The sequence below is a fragment of the Oryza glaberrima genome, chromosome 11, assembly GCF_000147395.1.
Source record: "Oryza glaberrima chromosome 11, OglaRS2, whole genome shotgun sequence".
Lineage (NCBI taxonomy): Eukaryota > Viridiplantae > Streptophyta > Magnoliopsida > Poales > Poaceae > Oryza > Oryza glaberrima.
This window is the reverse complement of record NC_068336.1, coordinates 4,659,912-4,683,680: the sequence shown is the minus strand read 5'-3', so window position 1 is coordinate 4,683,680 and position 23,769 is coordinate 4,659,912. Positions and strand designations below refer to the sequence as shown.

At 43.6% G+C, this 23,769-nt stretch overlaps 2 protein-coding genes across 2 annotated transcripts; both read right to left on the bottom strand.

Moving 5' to 3' along the window:
- Window positions 1-3,211: 3,211 nt before the first annotated feature.
- Window positions 3,212-5,390, bottom strand: LOC127753758 (amino acid permease 3-like). The gene is made up of 3 exons (XM_052279182.1): window positions 4,657-5,390; window positions 4,203-4,560; window positions 3,212-4,095 (listed from the first exon to the last, which is right to left on the bottom strand). Exons 1-3 carry the CDS (start codon window positions 5,091-5,093, stop codon window positions 3,460-3,462), a joined length of 1,431 nt encoding a protein of 476 aa, XP_052135142.1. The 5' UTR covers window positions 5,094-5,390; the 3' UTR covers window positions 3,212-3,459.
- A 13,808-nt stretch (window positions 5,391-19,198) lies between these two features.
- LOC127754879 (lipase-like PAD4) lies at window positions 19,199-23,543 on the bottom strand. Its single transcript, XM_052280478.1, has 4 exons — window positions 23,369-23,543; window positions 22,812-23,184; window positions 19,943-21,144; window positions 19,199-19,857 (listed from the first exon to the last, which is right to left on the bottom strand). Exons 1-4 carry the CDS (start codon window positions 23,404-23,406, stop codon window positions 19,491-19,493), a joined length of 1,980 nt encoding a protein of 659 aa, XP_052136438.1. The 5' UTR covers window positions 23,407-23,543; the 3' UTR covers window positions 19,199-19,490.
- Between the last annotated feature and the right edge of the window lie 226 nt (window positions 23,544-23,769).

Below are 23,769 nucleotides of genomic sequence, written 5' to 3'. Positions count from 1 at the left end.
GTTTATGGACCACAATGTCTAACATTTTCTGGATAACTACACTTATCTAAAAAACTACTCTTATCTGAAATACTTCAACAGTAGAATAGAATATATCCAGGGTAGCAATAATGCAGCAACTTTCAGAATACAGATGCTCCAGTCAATAGATAGCAAAATTAAATTAAAACACATCTCTCTCGGTTAAACAGTATGGGCTACTCATGCATGCGTGCAAGCCTGCTTCTCTGTGCAAATACTCCACTACCTGTTATGAGGGTTCATCTTTTCGACTGAGTGTTGGATTTCAACCCAAATTAACGGTATGACATTTTTCATCAAATTACGGCAAAGTTTGATCAATTTTTATTGTTTGAAATTTGCATTCTCGATACCATTTGAAATTTCACTTCGAATCTACTTTAATTTCATGTGGTGTCAAAATTTCACGATATTCATGGGAAAAAAAGCGTAAACCCTCCTGATCTCATCTGGTGATGTATGTGTACTGCATTGAGTGAAGAATATAACTTGTCTGCAATGTAGATCACTCCGTATATATTCTTATCCCGGTATTTGTTGATTTCCCAGCAAAAGAAAAGGAATATTTGTTGATTTCTTTCTTTGGGTGGAAAGGGACTTAACTGTGCGCGCAAGTTTAAGAAAAGAATGTACAGAATATGTGCCTGCTACTTTCAACTTTTCAACCTAATTTTCCTGTGAAAACACCATTGCCGTGCATTACTCACTCATTCTTGTTGTAAAAACAACTTACTATATATGGTTTGGTTCTTTTTGTTACAATTACTGAGTTACTAGCTGCTTCTCTCTTCTAGGAAGAAAAGTTGGTTGAAAAAAAGTCAGACATCTTATTCTTATTAGCTTAATGGTAACAGGAACATCCTATGCACGTAACTTTCCCGTGCACACCAACTAGCAAATGTCACGAAAAATTGTATAAAAAAAATGGGCATTTACTCCTAATAGTATAACACATATATGTAAAGTCTCATATTCAAATTTATTGTATTTTAGCCCTAACAAAAAAAGTGAAAAATCTAATAGTTTTAAGGGTAAAAATCTGTCAAAATTTTATCTTTTTTTTACAGCTAAAATATAATGAATTTAAAGATAGCATTTCACACGTAGGTGCAATACTATTGGAAGTATGTGTTTAATTTTTTTAAAAAATTTTCTATGACATGTAATAGTTGGTGTGCACGGAAAGCTTGTGTGCATATATAGGATATATTCCCTAATGGTAGCCGGCATCAACTTCATTGTCTTATACAATCAATCAAACAATTATTATAATCTTTTATTCCACTTTACATGGCATCTATAAAAAAAATTATCGTTAATTCAGCAAGTTATCATTTATAAGATGTTGTGGCTGGATTTGTCTCAGCTTCTTATGTCTTTTTTTTATTTCCACGAACGCGCAAAAGGATTACACGTTAGTATGTCTTTTGTTTTATCAAATTGATTAAAACTTACTGGTTCTGTGCTTAATGACAAAGGCTGAAGATGCAAACGTTTCTATTATCTAAAGCCATACAAGTATTAATATCAATTGTATTAAGTTATAGAGATGTGATCCATGCACAATGTTCATATGCATGAGGATTGAGGAAGTGTTGATTTTTTATACTGAACCAAAAAAGCATCATGCCAACATAAGGCCCCAAACAGCACTTCATCTAGAACCCCATACTCTACGGTATTAACTTGCAAAAAATCTAGCTCCCAACAAACATCAACTTCCAATCATAAATCTGAGCAAAGTAAACCAGCCCATCATATGATAGCAAGATTGCAAGAGAAAGAGGATCTAACAAACAGGAGTGCCAAAGATTCCAATCCTTTGTGAGCCATTCTTTTTGGTACCTGCCAAGATCCCTGGCCAAAAACAGCCTTAATTCACCTGCCAAAATCAAAGAAAGCAACACCCTATGGCCCTGATAAACACTGCCATGTACACCCCTTGGGCCCTCCTACCCTTGGATGCATGCATATATATGCACATGAAATCCAATCCTATCTTCATTTTGCCCGTCCCTCAACTATCTCCTTTTTGGGGAGAACAGAAAAGAGGTTTGTATGAACTAATGGAGCTCTATCAGTTATCATAATCCACCAACAGTGGATGCACCACTTCACAGATCATGGAAGATATTCCTCTCCAAATTATTGGACTGTGTCCATGGTGTAATGATGTGATGCTTGTACATCTCTAGACTTGTCTAGAAAATCACTGCAGGATCAAACAAACATGTCATGTGTGGAGGCATGTCAAAGGATTCCAAGGGTGTGTTTTTCAGAATGACCTCCGCAAACATGCTTTCCAAACTACTAAACTGTTTCGTGCAAAAAAAATATATATATAAGTATTTTTTAAAAAAAATAATAAATCTATTCCTCTTTAGTTTGTAATAATTAATACTCAATTAATCATATATGTGTTAATAGAATGTCTCGTTTCACGTCCTGCTGAAAATCTCAACCTAAACGCTGAAATGGACTCAGCCTTAGCATGTTTACATTGCTAGTGAGATCGATCTGCTAGCTCTTTTGTACAAATTACCTGGATATATAATGTATATGTAATGATGCAATATCCCTGGAAAAAAAATGTAGTGTAAGCTTCACCAATAGTCTCACTGACAATCACAACATCAAATGTACAAATGCAAGTTTCAACAATCAGTAGCCTCAAACGTCACAATATTTACAACAGTGCACACAACACACTGAAGCACATTGCGCCATGTATATATTTCATTTTCATCTTCCGAATAACATATCACATGCATGTGGACTTTTCCAGTGAAATATAGATATATAAATAATACTCCCTCCAATTTCTCCTAGCCAAATTATATTTTGTTAACACCACCCCTTTAAGTAGATACCACATAAAAATTTTGATCTTAAAAGACATCTTAAGTTTCCAAATAATCTTATTTCTTTTAATATAATCATTAGTAATTAAGACTAAGTACATATATCAAACAGAAAATTGACCATTTAATTGAAAATTCCATCTTAAAAAAGTCATTTTCAACGTATAAATGTATTTGCATACGCAGTCATTTGCTTACCACCTCTTGAAATATCACTGAAATATTCAACTGTTTAATACTGTTACTAGTAAGCTTGGCGCATTTGGAACTAAACACAATAATAGCAAAATCGAAGGGAGAAAAAAAAAACAGAGACGTACAGTAAGCTGTGCTTCACTAACCATTAAAGCCTTGTTATCCCAATCAAACTCATAATACAAGAATCTACAAGGTGTTACATGACAAAACGCCACACAAAGCTCAGTAAATAATTTTTGTTTACCTTGCTCTTTTTTATCTCACACCTAGGCCCCACCTGGCAGCGGCAGTGTTGCTCTGCTGCCCGTACGACGTACACATGTTTGCTAGTGCTAGTACTACTTCGATCGGACGGTCACCGATCGATCTCGCATTCTCTCTACCCGCTGAACGGCCGGTACACCTTGAGCGCGTCGACCACGTCGGCGATGGAGCCGGCGGCGGCGGCGACGGAGACGACGAGGCAGGCGGCGCTGAGGACCTTGAGGCAGAGCCACCGCGCGCTCCCTCGCCGCACGCCGCGCTGCGCGATGTACATCTCGACGGGGAAGTAGACGGTGAGCGGCCAGAACGAGACGGCGCCGAGGAGCCCCACCACGTCGCCGAAGAACGGGAGGAGCATGGACACGACGGTGGTGGCGCAGACGAACGCCGTGCGCCATGTCAGGCGGAACACGCTGAGCGAGAAGGGGCCCACGCGGAGCTCCCGGGAGATGAAGCCGCCGTCCGGCCACCTCGCCGCCGCCCACCGCTCGACGAAGGCGAAGATCGGCTGGACGAACACCTGGTAGGCGCCGACGAGGTGCACGACGATGGCGGCGTTGGCGACGTCGAGCAGCCAGAACGGCTCGTAGAAGCCGAACCCGGTGAGCAGGTTGTCCGGCGACTTGTCCCCGAACGCCGCGTACCCCATGCACCCGCACAGCATGTAGAACACCGTCGTCGTCGCCACGCTCACCATCGTCGCGCGCTTCATCACCTTCGCCTCCGATGGCGGCGGCGCCTTGATCGTGTCCTGACATGACATCACACACAACAACGCTCTGTTCTGTTAGGACACAAGAAACAGAGGAAGCCAAGAAACAGCTGAGGATGCGGCAATGGCGGCGGCGAGCTGCTTGCCTGGATCTCGATGAGGATGATGGAGTAGGAGTAGGCGAACGCGATGTCGCCGAAGGCCTGGAGGCTGCGCCAGACCTTCTGCATGGAGGTGACGCCGGCGCCGACGCTAATGCCGGTGAGGCTGCCCATGAACCCGCCGTTGGCGACGGTCTGCGCGATGCCGAGCGAGAGGCCAATCGTCGAATAGGTGAAGGACATGATGGCGGCGACGATGGACAGCCACCATATCTGATCGAAATCCGGGATCTGCGAGAACACGATCTGCACGACGCCGAACAGGATCATGTACGGGTTGCTCGAGCTCCTGCACGGGTTCTTGTGCCCCTTCTCGTGGAAACAATCCGCCCTCTTGATCGCCCTGCTCGATCGAATCAACTAAGCTATTAGCAATGACATCATCAATAGAGTTTCCATCGAAACCGAATCGAAACAAAGAAATTGTTTGATTGATTACAGCATGCTGATGGAGGCGGCGATGGTGTAGCCGATGGCGACGCCGAAGAGGTTGGCGTACTGGATGACGCCGCAGAGGCGGACCTTGGCGCCGCCGAGGTTGGCGCGGACGGCGTCCATGTAGGTGTAGTTGCGCTTGCCGGTGCAGGGGTCGCCGGAGCGGTAGCACTCGGCGAGCAGCGTGGAGGTGTAGTAGATGACGAAGGCGAAGAGCAGCATGACGGCGGGGCCGGCCACCCACCCGAGCTGCGCGATCGCCCACGCCAGCGACAGCACGCCGGAGCCGATCACCGCCGTGATGATGTGCGCGCTCGCCGTCCACACCGTCCCCGTCCGCCGCGCCCGCCCGTCGTCGTCGCGCCACTCCCCATGACCCACCATCATCCCCGCCTCCGCCGCCGCCGACGCCGACACCTCCATCGCCGCCGCCTTCCCCATCCCTCCCTTTCTTCAAAGGTGTTCGACACCTCTAGCTCGCCAAGAACTCTGTCGAACACTTGGCTGGTGATGGTGTGCTGCGCGTTGCTTGGGTTGAGTGAGTGAGAGGTGGAAGAAGACGAGAGCTATATATAGAGAGAGAGGAGAGGAGAGGAGAGGTGAGAGAGGCGTGTAGGGTTGCGGCTGCTTCGTCTTCGTCTTCCTCCTCCCGCCATGGCGCGCCACGCGTGGACAGCTTTGCCTTTTCAACATGAACTGACACTGCCACTGCCACTGAGGCCGGTGGCAAATGGCAGTGCACCTGGGCATCCTGGGATCATAGCCACCACATGTCCTTTTGTGTGCCTTTTTTTTTCTTCTCAGATAATCTTTTGGTGTGTTAGATTAGGATTAATGGTCACATTTTTTTGGATGGATATAGAGATGATGTGGAAGGATATACTCTTTCTGTTTGTTAAATAGATGATGCTGCTAACTTTTAACATAGCGTTAAACTATTCGTTCTATTTAATATATATATATATATATATATATATACTATTTATTTGATGTGGCATCTTTTATAATCAAAGGAACTTTCAGTATGACTTATACTTAAGCATGTTATTAATTTTTTGAATTAGATGAATGGTAAAACATTGACAGTAAAGAAGTAAAATTGTATTGATCTTATGAGGTTCATGCTTAATAGGGTGCCATTTGCTGAAACACACTATAATGAAGCAGCGGAGCCACCTCCTGGACAGACAAGGTCAGGTGGCTCTTCAACAATGTTGACATGCGACATGGTTATCCGCTAAAAACCACTACAAAAAATTATTGGTAGCTAATAAAAGATTTTTCCTGTCTGGCCTTGATGTCACCATTGGCTCCAACTACTGTTACAAACATAGATATTTGGATAAGAATTGCCGATTTTGCGAGAGCTATGTATGTTGTGGGGAAAAGAATATAGAAGGGCAAGACTTGTTTTCCTCATGCTTTTTTTGCATGCTAATTAACTTAGGACAAGATGGAATGAGACATTCCATGTTGTAAGAAGAAAGGGAGAAGCTCTTGATGCCACCTAGGGTATAAAGTTTTGGTGTGTCATATCGGATATTATATAGAGTGTCGCATGGGGTATTTGGGCAGTAATAAAAAAAACTAATTACAGAATCCGTCAGTAAACCGCGAGATAAATTTATTACACCTAATTAATCCATCATTAGTAAATGTTTTCTATAGCACCATATTGTCAACTCATGGAGTAATTAGGCTTAAAAGATTCATCTCGTAAATTAGTCGTAATCTGTGCAATTAGTTATTTTTTAGCATATATTTAATACTTCATGCAGGTGTTTAAACGTTCGATGTGATAGGGTGAAAAATTTTTAGGTGGGATCTAAACAAGGCCTGAACTATCTGCATTCTCATTCATAGCATAGACCTGACACCATGCTGAACTTTCAATATGATTTAATGGAAGCTCTGTATTTTCAATGCATCCTCTGCCTCAGCATATGCTCCGGCACATGGTTTGTTTGGTCTCAGACTCATTTCGTTCCCCAGCTTTGTGCATGACTTATCAACAACATAGGCGAGCACACATTTAAAGTATTAAATATAGACTAATAATAAAACAAATTACAGATTCCGCCTGTAAACCGCGAGACCAATTTATTAAGTCTAATTAATCCGTTATTAGCAAATGTTTACGGCAACATCACATTATCAAATCATGGCGCAATTAGGCTCAAAAGCTTCATTTCGCAATTTACATGCAAACTGTACAATTGATTTTTTTCCGTCTATATTTAATGCTACATGTATGTGTCCAAACATTTGATGTGATATTTTTGATCAAAATTTTTTTTTTTGGATCTAAACACACCCACGCACATGGTTTTTTTTTTCTGTTGATGCCAATTAAGTCTTCAACTACCAGAAGTAAAAGATGCATTGATACATGTCCAAAACTGTTTAAAGAGGTACCTAAAGAAACGTTTAAGAGGCACACACAAAATATGCCCTCCTGCACTATGCCAGAACCCTATATCTGTGACGGCATACCAGTGACGGGCCTATGAATTGGTCACAGATGACGTCACCTTTGACGGGTCGCTAGGTTTGCCGTCATCGGTGGGGCATCCGGCCGTGGCCCGTCACAGGTATCCCCTCACCTGTGACGGGCCGGAAGGAAAAGCCGTCACAGGTGAGGAAGTGACGGGTTTTCCTCCCAACCCGTCACTGGTATCCCCTCACCTGTGACGGGCCGGAAGGAAAAGGCGTCACAGGTGAGGAAGTGACGGGCTTTCCTCCCAACCCGTCACTGGTATCCCCTCACCTGTGACGGGCCGTGGCATTATGAGCTGTCACAGGTGGTGGTTCCGCCACCTGTGACGGATTTTTTTTACGGCCCGTCACAGGTAGGTCAATACCTTTGACGGGCAACTCAATTGAAGCCCGTCAAAGGTATGACCAACACCTTTGACGGGCTTTTTTAATCTAACCCGTTTGAGGTGTGTTGGGTCTATAAATACCCCTCAAACCGCCAACTACTTTTCATCCCGACCAGTTCACTGTTCACAAATCGGTTGGGAGGGCAATGGGGGCGATTTTTTGCTAAAATTCAAGGTAAAAAACACATTATTCTCCATTCCTTCTCAATATATCGATCATCATATATTTTTATTCATATGTTGTTGATTTCAGATGGATCGTAGATGGATGTACTATGCGCATCGTTCGTCTACCGAGTATAGAGAGGGGGTCACTGAATTTGTCACATTTGCGGATAATGACAGAAAAAGTAGGATGAGCATGCACATGTTGTGTCCATGTAGGGACTGTAAGAATGAACAGATGATCAAAGATAGCGATGAAGTGCATGCTCATTTGATAATGAATGGATTCATGAAGAAATATACCTGCTGGAGCAAGCATGGAGAGCAAGAGGCGCCTGATGTCGCAGCTGATGAAGTGTTGGATCAGGATGTAGAGAACACCGTCGCAGCTCGAGAACGCATGTTCGTACCTTCTCCTTTAGGTGGAGAGACCATAGATTTGGACACTCAATGTCTATCTACAATGTTGCATGACATTGAAGACGCAGAGGACAACGACAGAGATTTTGAGAAGTTTAGTAAGTTGGTGGAAGATTGTCAGATGCCCTTGTATGATGGATGCAAGTCGAAGCACAGCAAGTTGTCATGCGTGTTGGAACTCATGAAGCTTAAGGCTAGTAATGGCTGGTCGGACAAGAGTTTTACAGAACTTCTTGAGCTGTTAAAGGACCTGTTGCCAGAGGGGAACAATTTACCGCAGACGACATATGAAGCGAAGCAAGTATTATGTCCGTTGGGCCTGGAGGTCAGAAGAATTCATGCATGTCCGAACGACTGCATTTTGTATTACAAGGAATACGCTGACTTGGATGTCTGCCCTATCTGTGGGGCATCAAGATACAAACGAGCAAAGAGTGAAGGTGAAGGAAGTAAGTCAAAGAGGGGAGGCCCAGTAAAGGTGGTGTGGTATCTCCCAATTGCGGAGCGTATGAAGAGAATGTTTGCGAATAAGGAACAAGCTAAGCTAGTGCGCTGGCATGCCGAAGAACGGAAAGTCGATAGTATGCTGAGGCACCCAGCAGATTCAGTACAGTGGAGGACAATCGATAGGATTTACTAGGAATTCTCAAATGACCCAAGAAACATGCGTTTCGCAATGTGTACGAACGGCATTAATCCATTTGGTGATTTGAGCAGTCGTCACAGTACATGGCCAGTTCTGCTTGTTAACTATAACCTTCCTCCCTGGTTGTGCTTCAAAAGAAAGTATATTATGCTTGCCATGCTCATTCAAGGACCGAGACAACCTGGCAACGATATCAATGTGTTCCTTGAACCGATAATCGATGACTTCGAAAGGCTATGGAATGAGGGCACACGGACATGGGACGCATATGCACAAGAGTATTTCAACCTCCATGTGATGCTGTTTTGTACCATCAACGATTATCCGGCCCTTGGCAACCTTTCTGGCCAAACTGTGAAAGGGAAATGGGCGTGTTCGGAGTGTATGGAGGAAACAAGAAGCAAATGGTTGAAGCATTCACACAAGAAACAAAAAACCTTTACACGTTCCAATATTAAATTCAGACTTTCACATATGCAGGGCGTAGCACAGTGTGTCCTACTGGCGAGGGTCCACCCAACTTTCGCTCCCGAAGTCGCTGAGGGCATGGCTTTCAAGCCCTCAGTTACAGACAAGGTCCACGGCGCATACCTGCTAGCTGGGTATGCCAAGGTGTCCATCGATACAGTAAAGGACACCTGGTTAGGCTATCCGCTGCCCGTGCCCCCCAATGATGAAATCATGACTTTGGGTGATGCGCGCAAGACGTTCATACAATGGTCCAAAGAAGACATAGTTGTGAAGATGATTCCTCGTCCAAGTCGACCGACGGAGCTTACACCTCCCAAGTCTAAGCTATCAATTGAGGCTCCCCGTGGACCGGCATTGTCAGTACCTCATTCTCCTGGTGGAGCTGATATGGACTTGGCAGATATAGCTCAAAGCTTGGCTCCAATAAAACCACAAGAAAGGCCGATAGCTCCCCACCACTTGTCAAAGGCCAAAAGCGTGAATGCGGCAAGGGGAAGGTCAGGGAGTTGGCGCTGGAGCCAAAAAGGGGCAAGGCTACGACGTCGATGCCGGTGAGCAAAGCGGGGAAGGTCGTGAGGGCGCCGACCCAATTTGAGCTAGGCATGCCATTGGTGGAGGACAATGTGTTAGCCGTGATGGGTATTACTTGCCGAGAGCTACATAAGCAATACATGGAGCTAAGCAATGCCAAGCGGAAAATGAGGGAGTCATCCATAGTTGGACATCACGACCACCAGCCGTTCCTATCGTTGCCTGCCTATATAACTATAGGCTTTGATGACCTCTTCGACCTTTTCAGGATCCAGAAGTTGGACACTGGTCTTCTAAAATGCTACTCCTTATAAGTGCATACCTTCTATACTTGTGATATGATTGGACTATATCTCCTAATTAAATTAGTTCTAATACGTAAATGTTTTAAGGTTGTGTTGGATCGAGAGTCGTCGCCTTGGTAATCAGGTTGGGTTCCTTGATCCATCCATGGTGAACGAGGTTAATTTACGACAGAGCTTCACTGAGGTGGTTGACTATGTCAACCGGTGTTTATGGGCCCATCAAGACAAGGAGTACATCATGTGCACACACAACCAAGAGTAAGAGGACAATACCCTTCGTGTATATTATTTTTGAAGTTAAGGTTCTTAGGACTAATGCTACATAACCACTGCGCAGGCGACATTGGATTCTCCTAGTCATCGTACCTAAGTGGAGTAGGATTACCTACCTTAACTCCAATAAGTCCAAAGATTATGATTTCACTGAAATCACCAAGGCCTTAAATATGGCTTGGGGCCCATATGTGGAAAAGGGTGGTAGGCACAAGGAGGGCAAGGACGAACTTTACCATGACACCAAGTTTGCATGCGCACAACAGATCGGAGACCAATGTGGTTTCCACGTGTGCCACAACATGTCAATACTTCTAAGAGAGGTGAAAGATTTCGACCCTGAGGTTGTTGCTAATGGCGAATAAGGTCATTTCAATACCAACATTACTATTCAAAACGTGCTAACATCTTATTTATTAAACAGAAAGGTAGAGCTGGCCTCAAGATCTCACCAATCAACCCCCCCCCCCTGCGCTATCAGAGGCGAAGTGTGTGCCTTCATTCTGGCAGAAATAATGAACAAGAAAGGACATTTTTACGTCAAATAGACTCATGAACTTGGCTAGATAATTTATTGTGATGTAAAAAAGATGTTTTCATAATTTCTTGTGATGTAAAAAAATATGTTTTTATGGAGTGCAATGTAATTTACTTTCATATGTGCAATATTTATGGTAGTTTACTAAATTGTCATCAAATTTGATCAACTACTATTTACGTTGTACTATTCATCTATTTTCTCCTTTTTTTTTCCTTATTGACAGGTTGTGGAGGTCGAGGACATTATGGCTTTAATCCATTTGGTAAGTATATATGCGGTTATATGAGCAACGACCAAAATTGTGGCTTTTAAGGGGTGTGAATTTGCTGTGCAAAATTGTGGCATTTGAACTGCATATGTGAATGATGTCAATTTTTGATATGGATCTGTGTTGTTGGGGATCTGTGATGTTTGAGATGGATCTGTGATGTTATATTGGGGGGTGACTGGAATATATCTGTGATGTATCTGTGTTTCAGAGGGCATGGCTAGCAAATCCTGAGGCTAGCCAATATTTAGCATTTTTTTTCTGGAATTAACTCATCAGTGACAGGTCGGAACAAAAATCCGTCAAAGGTAACATCACCTGTGACGGACTAGCAAAATAAAGGCCCGTCAGAGGTGACCTACCTGTGACGGGCATTTACTTTTGGGGCCGTCACAGGTAGATCGCCTATGACAGCTTCTAACTACGGAGACCATCACCTCTGACGGCCTTTATTTAAAGGGCCGTCAGAGATGAGTCACCTGTGACGGGTCTCAACTCGCCCTAGGCAAGCAAACACCAATACCTCTGACGGCCTTCTAGTAACTTGCCCGTCAGAGGTGGGTGTCACCTGTGACGGCCAGCCACCCGTCAAAGGTGACTAGACTCACCAGTGACCACTGATCACTGACCATGCGCGAAGCCGTCAAAGATGAGGGTTTGGGCCCGTCACAGGTGACCTTAGCCAGTGTAGTGTTGAAACCTTGTCACATCCGATGTATTCCTTATGAAAAATATTCTATTTTCCTCTCTGGTTCTTTTTAGGGTTTATCTCTAGCTTTTTTTAATGAAAGAAAAGCTAATGGGATTTTTGCCCTATTTATTAATAAAACATGAGTAAAATACTCAGCCGAATGCTAAAAAGGAAAACAATGCGCTTGCCCAGACTATATGAGGAGATATTGCCGACTCAAGTGCATATGCAGCAAGTTAGGGATTATGGCCTCTTTGGATGGTTGCCTCCTCTTGTCGTACTTCAAGTTAGACGTGCTACAGATAGTTAGCCCACTGTTTGTTTGCTTACGGTACTTGAGGCTGTCACACAAAATTCAACAGCAGTGAACTAGTCTGCCGCATATTTCTTCGTTGAATGTGCAGCGCTCGAATCGTCCGCCACACTTGTGGCATGGCCGTACCTGTGGCTTGGTAAGTTGAAGTAAACAACCAAACATGCCCTATAAACTCTTCACAGGGATATATATCCTCATTTTCTTGCGTATCATCCAAAAGAGTTATGAGAAAAAGTTGACAATAAAAATTAGTATATGATATATACTCTACAAACATACAAACTCAAATTTGACCTCTACAAGTTGTAACAAATTAAATAATAAACTTTAGCTTATATACATATATTCATATTCATAATTGTTTTTTTTCTTTTGCAACTTGTAAAACTCAAATTTTACCATGCATGTTTGTGAAATGATGAATGATATATTAATCCATCTTATTATTTTTTAAAAAGTCATAATAGAATTTAGACTACACGAAAAAACGAGGGTACATCGATCCTCTCGAGAGTACTTCACTTCACAAGTAGAAGTCAATGATTGGACGGTTAACCTTGGTCACAATAATGTGCACGCGTACGCATTATCTCCATTGTCTTATATGTGTATCTTGGCCAAATTGATCTACAGTAGCATGCATGGTCGGCATATCGACCAAGAACAAGGCCAAACAAATTGAAATGGAAGAAGCGTTCCGGCATCATATATACATCGCATTCATGGGAAAATGTTAGGTATATATGCTTCATCTCGTCCTTGGTCCGGATATATATGCCCAAAACTCTCGCTTCTTTTGAGAATTTTTCTCTGAAAGAGATTGTAGTTTGTTGTATTGTGTTGTGTTGTGATGTGTACTTGCATTGCGTAAGAATCTATCTAGTACAGGACGTTTGCTCTGGTTAGTTGTAGCTAGATATATACCCCCTCCTTTCTAAAATATAGAACTAGTGTATTATTTTTCTCAAAATCTCCAACGTTTATATATACTTTGAACATTAATTTCTTTTATACTATATATTATCAGAAACTAGAAAACCAATAGCAATAAAAATATATTAATTTCTTTTACACTATATATTATCAGAAACTAGAAAATCAATAGCAATAAAAATATATTTAAATACGAATATACATGCATGATACATATATTATTTAGTTCAATTATTAGCCAGAATTTTCAAATGTTGATTTTGCATGTGAAAACAATGACACTTATATTTAGAACATAGGGAGTATATATATAGATATAATACTTCAGCAGAACATCGATTTAACAACGAACATATGGTTCGAAATTCAACAATACAAAAGGTTCAAGCAGTAACAATAACAAATTAGTAAATCCAAAATTTTCGGTAACTATGGAAATAATATGCGCTTATACAGTCATGTCAAATTAATAGAGCACCTGGAAAATTAACTGGATTATTTAGATGCCACAGGTGTGTGCGTATAATATACATGCTAACATGCGTCATGCCCTTTTATCCCAAGATGCTCAAATTTCTTCGTGGTAGAAAATTTAAGTACGCAAATCAAATTAACCGGAAATTAAGTGAGGAATTTTTCTAAATGACCATCCTTCTCACCGTAGACTACTGTTCGTGCACGCTGCAACAAGTATATATAGTGACTTAGGCATATATACCACAATAATATCGCCGTCTAATTCACCAATCAAACTTGGGCAGGTACTTATACGGCATATGAACTTTCCAAGCCAAGTACAGTGTAGATGTTGCTCGCAAAATTCCAATTTGTTCAACTGTGTAGCTATTTCCTCCGTTTTAGAACGTAAGTTATTATGAAACTGAGGGAGTACTAGCATGGGGAATTTTCATAGAGTGCATTCTTGCTTAAGCTGTTACCAAATTTTGAGTTGGAATTCTTTTTTCCGATGAGTTGAATTAAGAATTTCAAATTGGAAATGAAGTTGAACAATCCATATATAAAGTGCGGGTTGTACATTGAAGGATTTTTCTCACTTCAGAAATTTCATACACAAAAGAATTCCAACTCAAAATTTTCATAGGATGAAGTTGTTTTTTTTTCTAATTTCCTTTCCGTCTAGGGTTTTTACTCATGCTTATTGAAATATATATAATTGGTAGTTCTTCCGCCGGTTTGGTTTCAGAAAAGTTAACGCAACTGAGGAATTTGTGTGAAATTAAGCCGAATGTTCATGGTAAATTCGGTACGTCATACAAGTGAAAGGAGTAGTGAGGAAAAAAAAACGATTGTGAGCTCCAATAATATACCGGTTAACTATATGATCGTACGTATGCGCAAATATCTTCTCGCTATATATAAAGCTAAGAGAGCATATATATCGACGTGGCAACTCGTCAAATGTATCATATTATATATGCCAGCTTGATAGCATTGCCCATAAAAAGCTGGCAAAAAATGAAGCTTTGTGAGGTTCTTTTAATCATAGGTGTTAGACCACCCCACTAGCTAGCTACTACTTATTGTTCTTTTCAGTACGATCGATTCGCCACATAGCTTACAAGTTAGAACCTCATCTCTGCATCACCTAAGTTTGACTAAAATTTGAAGTGTTCAAAAGATTAATTGCCATCTAACTCTTTTGTCCACAAATAAATTAACGATGTTCGCTTTTTGGTCGTGTACCAAAATGCAGCTTAATTTGAAGAATGGTAATATTATTGCCCTATGGAAGTATATATTTCCCGAAGCAAAAATCTACTGTTATCATTTTTATGTGCATATATTTCCCTGAGACAAATATGTTGATTCATTCCAAAGTCCAAATTGGAAAAACGGTAATTAATCATCAGTATAAGTAATCGCAACGGTTGATTTATAGTTATACTATCAGTAGAAAAAGAAGTAATTAATCTACTGCAAATAGTTGAGACAGCATTATATATAAAAAAAATGCTCCATTAGATGATAAATGATAAAAGTCCTACACTAACTATACTATTAGGCTATTAGCTAGCAGAGAAAATTTGTGAAATATATAATGGGTCAAATATTTCAGCACTAAAAACAAAAATGATCAATAATTATATATGCTATGTTCCCTCAATTATTAATTATGTTATAGTATCAATCAAACAATAATGCACCATAGTGTGAAGCATGCCTGTATACTGTACTGTTAGCTGCTTCATTATTCTCTTATATATATATCCTGTCAATAATCGATCACCGGATTTTGATAGGTAGAATCTTTCTTTCCAAAGAGAGAGCGACAGGGCAATCGAAAAGAAAGAGAGAAAAAGAACGAACAGGCGTCCATGCATCCTGGGCTCGTGGCCGGTCTCTTTGGTCATGGACACTGCAAACTCTCTTTGCAATTAATTGATCATCGAGAGGCCTCAGGAAGAAACTAAGAAGCCTAAGATGATGTGATTACGCGAACATATCCACCTAACTGCCGGCCGGCCGGGCTGGCCAGCAACATCACGTACCATCGATGGATATGATCAGCAGTGGTATATGTGAGACAATTAGTGGTTCATAATTCGTTGGTCATTTTTCTAACCGTGTGTTGCTACTAGTAGCAACCATGGTCAGTGGTAGGCAATCGATCGATCGATCGATCGATCGGTATTCACACTAGTGCAGGTAGGATTCGATCATCTCTTTCCCATTAATTCTCTCTCTGCAAAAATCAAAAGGACATGCATGCATGCAATGCATGTTATCATGATCAGTCACTCGACCGGTCCTGCAAAGTGTAATTAAAGTAGAGTGGAAGGGCATATAGCTAATGGTTGTACTGATCCGAGTAGCACCCTAAGAGCATCTCCAACAACCTCCTTATCCCACTCTCCAAGTTAAATTTTGGCAATTTTAACTCAATTTCGTGCTCCAACAAACTGGCTAACCGGATGGCCAAGCCATCCGGCTAGCCAAAGTGCTCCTCGCGCTGGCAAAATTTGGCCAGCCAAAATAGCCTAGCCAATTGTGGGCCTCACGCATGGTCCCACGCTTTTCCCTCTCCCGTCCTGTACTCTCTCTCCCCCAAATCGAGCTCTCCGTTGGCGCCACTCCTCCACGTCGCCCCTCCGCCAGCGCCGTCCCTCTGCCGTCGTCGTCCTTTGCCGGCGCCACCCCTCCGCTGTCGTCCTTTGCTGCCACCACCCCTCCATCGTCGTCGTCCTTCGCCACTGCAGCCCCTCGGCGGCACCGATGGAGAGGTACCCTCCAGCGATGCGGCGGCAAGGGGCTTGGACCAGCTCAGCAGCGCGACGGCGAGGGCTTGACCGCCCGCGTCCGACGCCGCGTGGGCCCGCGCGAGGTTGAGCTCGAGCCGCCCCGATCCGGCGAGGAACAAGAGCTCCGGCGCCGCCTGCCGGATCTCCCCCTCTACGGCAAGTGTAGCAGGAGCTCGGTGAAGGCCGAGGAGGACGCGGCGGAGGCGAGGTTGGTGAGGATGCGGTGGAAATTGGCGGCGAGCTTCTCTGCGGCGTCGACTTTGAAGGAAAGAAAGGGGAAAAGAAGGGGGAGAGAGAGAGGAAGAAGGGGGAGAGAGAGGAAGAAGAGGAGCAGAGGATGACATGTGGGTCTGTTGTTATTTTAGAGATGATTAATAGAGAATCTTTTGGAGTGACTATCTAGTTTGACTAGCCAAATCAAATGGAGAGTTGGCTATATGGGTGTTTGGAGAGTCCAATTTAGAGCGGCTGTTGGAGATGCTCTAAGATCCTGAATTTAAATCTTCATACAAGCGAATTTTAGATTGGGTTGTTTGATGAGCTACATTCTTAATTTAAAAAAGCTACATATATCATGTTGGAGATAGATATCGGGTTAAAAATACCCTTCTCAACAAAATAAAAAATGTAGCTTGCAAGCATGGGGTACGTTTATCCACTATCGCACCTACTCCCTCCTTAAAAAAAAGAGAGAAACAACTTCTAACAAGTGACAAAATCAGCTTGGAGCCACACCTAGAGCTGAGTTCTTCATTTCGCCTTATTTCTATATAATTTCAAGCATTTTTTTCTTAAATTTATACATAATTTGCATGAAGTTTGGATCCTAGGTCTAAAGCTTAAGCCATAACTTCCCGCCGATCCTCCTAGTTAAAACTATACGTATACTTAAAAAAAATACCCGTACGTTGCAACAGGTGAAGGCTATTTTAATTTTATTATTGTTATATGGTTTAGTTAAGGTAAAAATTATTCTGAGAATTCGCTTGGATATATATTTTTCTAGAAAATTATGAGTTGCAATTAGGAGCCCAATCATCTCAAATTAGCATGCGAGTTTTTTAAAAAATATTTTTTTATATGACTTCTTCTGTATTTTCAAAAGCGAACGAACTTATAACTTGACTCAAATATAAATTTGTATTTTCAAAAGCAAGCGAACTTAAAAACCGACTCATATACGGATAACTTATAAAAATACCGATAAAAACAGCTTCATATTTTTATAATGCTATGTATATGATTCGTATCGTAGTTGCGGAGATAGACAGGCCCGCGGCTCATGGGTCGATGGCGCGGCACGACCACGTGTCGAAGTACTAGAAATTTCCTTGAGCCTAATATTTAACCACAAGATCGACCAAAGTCGCACACTCTAACTAGCTAGCTAGCCAGAAACAATTAATGTGATAAAATTGTTGCCATATGCCGGTGAACTGCGTTAAGAATAAGAGAAAATTTCCTGCGTAACCCTAAATTTTATCCAATCCCTTTTATATCCTGAGATTTACTTATTTCCATTCATACCCCTAAATTTCAGTTTATATCCTTTCTTTTATATCTCTTTCGTTAGTTGACAGTTAAATTTATGAAGTATGTCGATGGAGTATATAAATTTATTGTGTGTGACTAATAAGGCATGACAACCAATCACACTTCTCCATATAATAATAAGTCTATTTTTCGTCCCTGAACTCTTTGGGTTGTGTCTTATATGGTTGGAGCAAGTCTATTTTGTATTCCTCTTCTTTGGGGCTTACCCTTGCTTATATGGCTGCATTAAGTCTATTTTAGATCCCTCTACTATTTTCCTTTAACCGTGCCGTGCCGGGACGGCCCACCGTACCAAGGCATCGGTTCAGTCACGGCTCAACTGTCGGGTCTCGAGCCTTATGACCATCTATACTTGTGTGGGTCGTTTTAAAAAAAAAAATCTTATTTTGGGACACAGAGGCCATGCCAACATAGTAAAAACTTTATGAAAAAGTCTATGACAAACCACGAAGGATAGATATTGGGAATTTCCTTGACGATGTTGCCGTGATCATACCAAGATTTGGCTGCTACATGCCAGATTTGAGATGGGAACAATATCCTGTTCGTACATCAGCAAGGCATTGCAGATTCTTGAGACACTCAAGGAAGGAGTGCTCCGGCGAGACCTCGCCGCCGGCCACTATATCCGGCAGGTGTACGCTCCTGAGATCACGCATGACAAACCGCAAACGGCGGGCGCGCGCACGGTGGGACAAGAGGAAAGGGCGGCGCCGCCGCCGTGGAGGAGCAACTTGGCCGCCAGCCGCCGCCACCAAGGAAGGATATGACGACGGCGCATATGCGGCCAAAAAATGCTGTGAGAGAGTATACTATGCACTCTCAAATTCTGAGTGAATGAAATCTTACTCCGAAACAAAAAACAAATTATGAATGAAGTAATGATGAACTTTGAACTGTTGGTGAGAAATTCACAAACTTCTGCTGCGTAATTGAATTTTTACATGCACCAAACTCGCAAAAGGAAAAACAAAATTACTTATAGATTGCGACTCCTGGGCTGAAATTGTACATGCGTCTGAAAGAGTAGCCACAGTTTCAGAAGCTGGGGTTTGATCAGTTTCGGGAGTTCAGACTGGGAAGCTTCAGACGGTTTTGAAATTCAGAATGCAAATTACAAACTCTTGACAGAGTTGGGGATCAAATCAGGGAAACAGATATTTTCTTGGTCATACACTCGTACTAGTTACCACACCAGTAGCTCAACCTGAAGAGAGAAGAATCCAACTCCACACACAATTTTCTTGGTCAGAAGTCAGCAAGCCTACAAGATCCTTTCAACAAGTCTGTCATCAAACTATGTACATTTGGTGATATCCGTAAAGGTAAAACATGCAGAGTCATACAGATTTGGTTGAAGCAAATTCTTGACAGAAGTGAAGTGAATCAGCTTCAAGTTATTGCAAATTTCAACATGAAGAACAGATACATCATAATGCAATGCCTCTACCAAGACTAAATCTATTTACAATCACCTATATTATGTTGCTAACATTCATTCATCTTGCCTAAACTAGATGACAAATGCTCAACAAACTAACTAATTAATTAATTAATTAAATTTTCTTAAGCTGTTTCAACTTCAAAATTGAAACAATATTGTCCTAACTTCTTCCCGGAGCTTGAGCTCATTCCACTCCTTCACCCACAGGGAATAGCTCGACTGTGGCGCAACAACATCAATGGAGACCTCCTTGCTCTCCACCAGTTCGCTGGAGTGGCGCTCAAACTTGTGCAGGTCCTCCAGCATCCTCGCCAGCAATGTCATGTCGCGTTCGCTCTTGGCACTCTCTGTCTGCTCGCGCGCTTCCTCCACCCTCGCCCAGAAGCACGGGTCCTGCGTTAGCCCGGCGAACTTGCTCCTCCTCGCTGTCGTGGTGGCAGAGGTGTCACCAGTGCTGGGATCTGTGCAGCCCTTCTGCTTCCACCACTTGTCGAACAGCTCATACCTATAGAGTACAGGTAGTGCATAAGCCTAATGGAGTCCATGAATTATCTAGAATGAATAATGTGGTTTTGTGCTACTGCTTCTACCTTCTCTCCCGGCCATGGGTGATGTAAGAGCCGCGTGTGCGGTGTAGGTTGTTTCGGTGGTAGTCGGCAATGTCAAGCGGCTCAACAAGGAGCTGGTAGAAGTGGGCAGCGTTGACCCACTTGGCACGGCGGTGGAAGTCGTAGGGGAGCTGGCTGGTGTCAAGCATGGAGAGGACGCCATCCCAGAACTGTGCGAGCTTGATGCGGTACATGTTGGCCTTGCTGAACTTCTTAAGTGATAGCCGCTGCTTGAATGCGTCGTAATACCCGGTGTTGGCATCAAACAATGCCTTGTACCACTCGATCTGCGCTCGGCATGGCGTGATCCGTCCCAACCGCGTTGCGAGGCTCGCACAGTTCAGGCTCGGGCTCCGGCCCACGCGCTTCGACGTCTTCAGCCACTGCCGTGCCAGTGCTGCCTCTGTAGCTTCACCGGTGATACCTGATGCCTCCAGTGCAATGGAGATGCCGACGTCATAGTTGGACGCGGCAGGTGCGGTGACTGTGGCACCAAGGCGCCTCTTGAGCAGCAAGTGGTGCGGCATGCTCAGCACGAGGTCACCGTAGCAGGAGTGTGCAGCCTCAGGTGGCACCGCGCCTGTCTCTGGAGCACGCCTTGCAGCAAATGTTGCATATAGCATCTGAACTGCTGCTGTTGGATTGTCGACACACGCCGCACCATCCGGAGAGCACAGGACATACGCCCCAAAAGGCCGGTATGGGCTCCCACTGGGTATTTCCGGAGCAGCAAGCTTCTGCTCAATTGCTGCCTCACCGGCGTGCTCTTGGATCAGCTGCCGCAGCGACTCCTGGTTGGTGTCAGCCATGCGGGCAGTGACCGTGGCCACCACACCGGCTGCACGGCGCGCGCGCACCGGCAACTGGTGCAGCTGCATACCAACAACAATGTGCACAGGGATGACATTGAGTGGGCAGAAGAGGAGCCTTGGGACAACATCATGCTGTGAGACCACATGGCAGAAGTTGCCGGCCCACCGCTCACGCAGGATAGCCCTAGACAGGGCCTGATTGCCAAGCAGCGGGCTCCCGAATGTGACACAAAGCACCGGAGGAGCAGGGGCAAATGCTGAGCTTGACGATGATGTGCAAAGGTAGTGCAGCGCCACAAGGGCAGCAATGGCACCACCGAGGGAGTGGCCAGTGAACACTACTGCCTTGCCTCTGATCTGGTTCAGCAGCACCTGCAGTGTTAACCAACACAATGCAATTAGTAAGTGATATGATCAGTTTTCCTAGTCTCAAAAATAATTGCAGCCTCAAGATAGATTTGATTCATGAGTATAAGAGAAGCATTAACTGTATAATCGAACAGACTAAATTGACAAGCTGCGGACATTAACACCTTTGATGGCTCAACAAAAACATCAAGGAAATGAAGATAAGATTTGTCAACAAGAATAGGCCACATAGTCGATTATGAAACACAAATACTACTAGAAAAATATAACACCGGATGGAGACAGGGTGAAACATGATAGAAAAGATCAACAAATGCTGAAGTTACCAATCTGCAGTTTATTTTTCCTCAAAAAACCTATCTGCAGTTTATATTCAAAGAGTGGAATGAAGGTCATATGTCTGACAGCCAACTAAAAACTTTAAAGAATTCAAGAATCATCCGAAATAACTAAGCTCAGTATATTGTAAGTTTCTTGCATATCCTTGTTTATCTCTGAGATGCACAGGAAAAGTACATATACCAAAAGCAGGCTTAAATCTAAATTACCATCCAAAAATCAACTATGTCCATACTTCAGATTCCATTCATCAATACTCAAACCTTTTATTATTCGCATCTGAAGATAATGACACATCATGGATCGCCATTTTTCACATGCCAGCAATGAATTTGTTCAGATCCAGACAGCCAAAAAAATATTATATTCAGATCCCTACCCACATAGTGTTGCCAGGGGTCATTCTCTCAATCATGCATTGTATTCAGCACGCCTAATCATCCTCTGTCACACATGGGCCACCACAAATGGATCAAAATGAAAGTGACAACAAAAGAGCAAGAGCAAGAAAAACATTTCGGTGTGCTGCCAAACGTGCCAATGTGCCATTTGTGCCGTACTTTTTGGTTTCAATTGACACAAAAAGACAGGTGCATAGCATCTGTGCTCTGGGTTGGCCGCCAAGTTTGATAGGGATTGTACACATTACAACACATGTACACGTCCTATAAGCTCCAAGATAAACTCGTGCATATAAATCTCTACTGTCAAAGGGACCAATTTAATCAAACAAATTGATAACAGAGAGGAATATACACAAGGCTTCAGATGGCAATACATGAATCAGGAGGGAAAAAACAGCAGAATAAGGAATGTGGGAATTTCACTGCAATTTGAAAGAAATCAGTTCAATTCTAACAACAAACAGAAAAAAAATACAGCCTTCCAAACTAGCTTAAGGAGGAAGAAACTGAAGCACTCAATCTTCACATGGTAGTAATGGCACAGCAACCATTATCATTATTTTCACTGAAGGTTGCTCCAGTTATTGTTTGAATTCCACAAACTGTTGTTGAATTCCTTGCCAAATTAGACTCCTAAATTAGTTACCCAATAAACAGAATCATTGACCTTACAATAATAAAACAAAAAAAAATCACAGTACGAACTCCCTCAAGCCTCATATGCTGAAGTCTGAACATAATGACATATCAACCAACTAGAGACAGGCACATCAACATCACCATAACTTGCACCCAAAATAACTCGAAAGAAAAAATGTCAAATCATCGTAGACGAAAACTAAATCAGGAGGCGTAATTAGCGAGCTTAAATGCGCAATTAGATGGGGCGGATTAGTTCGAGATATTTTCAGCTAATTGGTCAATTACCTGGAATTCAGGGGATCCGCACAGCCTCAAGAACCCCTGCAGCGCCAGCGCCTGCACGGCGACCGGCTCCCCGCCGGCGTCCTCCGGCTCGGCGGCGACCAGCGGCGCGAACAGCCGCCCGGCGGCGTCCCCGCGGAGCCCGACCGGCTTGAAGATCTCGGCGCCCCCGCCGCCGCCCGCCGCCGCCGACAGCGCCGCCTGCACCCCGGAGAACGCCACGCACACCGGCTCCCCTTCCCCTCCCCCGCCGCCGCTGTGCACGAACCCCAGCGACGACGCGCCGCCGTCGGCCGCGGCCGCGCACCGGTCCCACGCCCGCGCCAGCAGCGGCGAGGAGGCGAGCAGCGCGCCGAGGACGTGGCTGGTCTCGAACCTGGCAAGACGACGAAGAAGAAGCATTTGAGCTTCTTGGTTTCCACCATTTCTTCTCCTCCTCCTCCTTCTTCCGCCCCCCAAATCGGGCGCGAAAAGAAAGCTTTCGCGCGCGCGGGTTTATATACACGCGAAGAAGAGGAGAGGGAGGAAGAAAAGCCATGGAAAAAGAAGGGGGAACTTACATCGAATTTTCTTCTTCTCCCCTGCTGGCGTCTTCCATGGCTCTGCCTGGTTGGGGGCAGTGAGCTTCCAAGAAATGGGGTCTTAGAGAGAGAAGAGGCTTCCAGGCTTAAGAGAGAGAGAGAGGGGAAGTGGTCAAGTTTATTTTGGTGGTCTTCTCTCCTCTTGGATAGTGTAGGGGCAAGGCAACAGGTGAGCAGAGAGGAGATGAGATAGATCATGGCCATGGGCATCTAGGGTCTGTTTAGCGTAGCTCCAGCTCTAGCTCTAGCTCCATCAGCCAAACAGTTTCAGCTCCACCAAAACTGGGAGTGGAGTTGGGTGGAGCTCTCTCCCAAAATATACTAGAGTTGTAGAGCTGGGTTTAGGCAGCTCCACAACTCCACTCCAGACTCAACTCCTG